Genomic DNA, 1069 nt, shown 5'->3' on the forward strand with positions numbered 1-1069 from the left:
GTGAGAAAAGTGGATTATGAGACATACATAAAAGCATGATGGGATATTTTGGAAATGTGGAATAATTAGTATCAGAAGAGATTTAAACAGCTGATGAAGTCATGGACACTTTTGTTCTTGTTTAATGTGTTAATTTAAGAGCAGAGCATTGAAGTGTAAGTATTGATGATGTTTGAAGTATGTTGTAGCCCACACTTTGTGATGATATACTGTTAATTATTATTATTTTTTTGTATATTTGATGAACTGGAGAATTACATACTTTTCATTCAATATAAGGACATTGAAAAATCAGAAATTATCATTTCCGTAATCAGACTTTCCTCTTCATTTTCATATTTATCAATATTTCAGTGGCAGCCCTGTTGGCTGGATCGATGGATGGAGGGAATCACTCGGTGGTATCTGAGTTTGTGTTTCTGGGACTCACTCATTCATGGGAGTTCCAGCTGCTCCTTCTGGTGTTCTCCTCTGTGCTCTATGTGGCAAGCATGACTGGAAACATCCTCATTGTGTTTTCTGTGACCACTGATCCTCACTTACATTCCCCCATGTACTTCCTACTGGCCAGCCTCTCCTTCATTGACTTGGGAGCCTGCTCTGTCACTTCTCCCAAGATGATCTATGACCTTTTCAGAAAGCGTAAGGTCATTTCCATTGGAGGCTGCATTGCTCAGATCTTCTTCATCCATGTCATCGGTGGGGTGGAGATGGTGCTGCTCATAGCCATGGCCTTTGACAGATATGTTGCCATATGTAAGCCTCTCCACTATCTGAGCATCATGAGCCCAAGGATGTGCATTTTGTTTCTGGCTGCTGCCTGGGCCCTTGGTGTCAGCCACTCACTGTTCCAGCTAGCATTTATTGTGAATTTGCCCTTCTGTGGTCCTAATGTACTGGACAGCTTTTACTGTGATCTCCCTCGGCTCCTCAGGCTGGCCTGTACAGATACTTACAGACTTCAGTTCATGGTCACTGTGAATAGTGGGTTTATCTGTGTTAGTTCCTTCTTTATACTCCTCGTCTCCTATATCTTCATCCTGGTAACTGTTTGGAAACGCTCCTTGGG

General features: G+C 42.1%; 1 protein-coding gene across 1 annotated transcript; it reads left to right on the plus strand.

Moving 5' to 3' along the window:
• Positions 1 to 377: 377 nt before the first annotated feature.
• Positions 378 to 1059, plus strand: LOC120859203 (olfactory receptor 4F3/4F16/4F29; the record flags this gene model as incomplete). Its single annotated transcript, XM_040235391.1, has 1 exon — positions 378 to 1059. A coding segment is annotated over exon 1 (682 nt), but the record flags the coding sequence as incomplete, so codon positions are not given.
• Positions 1060 to 1069: the final 10 nt, after the last annotated feature.

The sequence above is a fragment of the Oryx dammah genome, unplaced genomic scaffold, assembly GCF_014754425.2.
Source record: "Oryx dammah isolate SB20612 unplaced genomic scaffold, SCBI_Odam_1.1 HiC_scaffold_214, whole genome shotgun sequence".
Lineage (NCBI taxonomy): Eukaryota > Metazoa > Chordata > Mammalia > Artiodactyla > Bovidae > Oryx > Oryx dammah.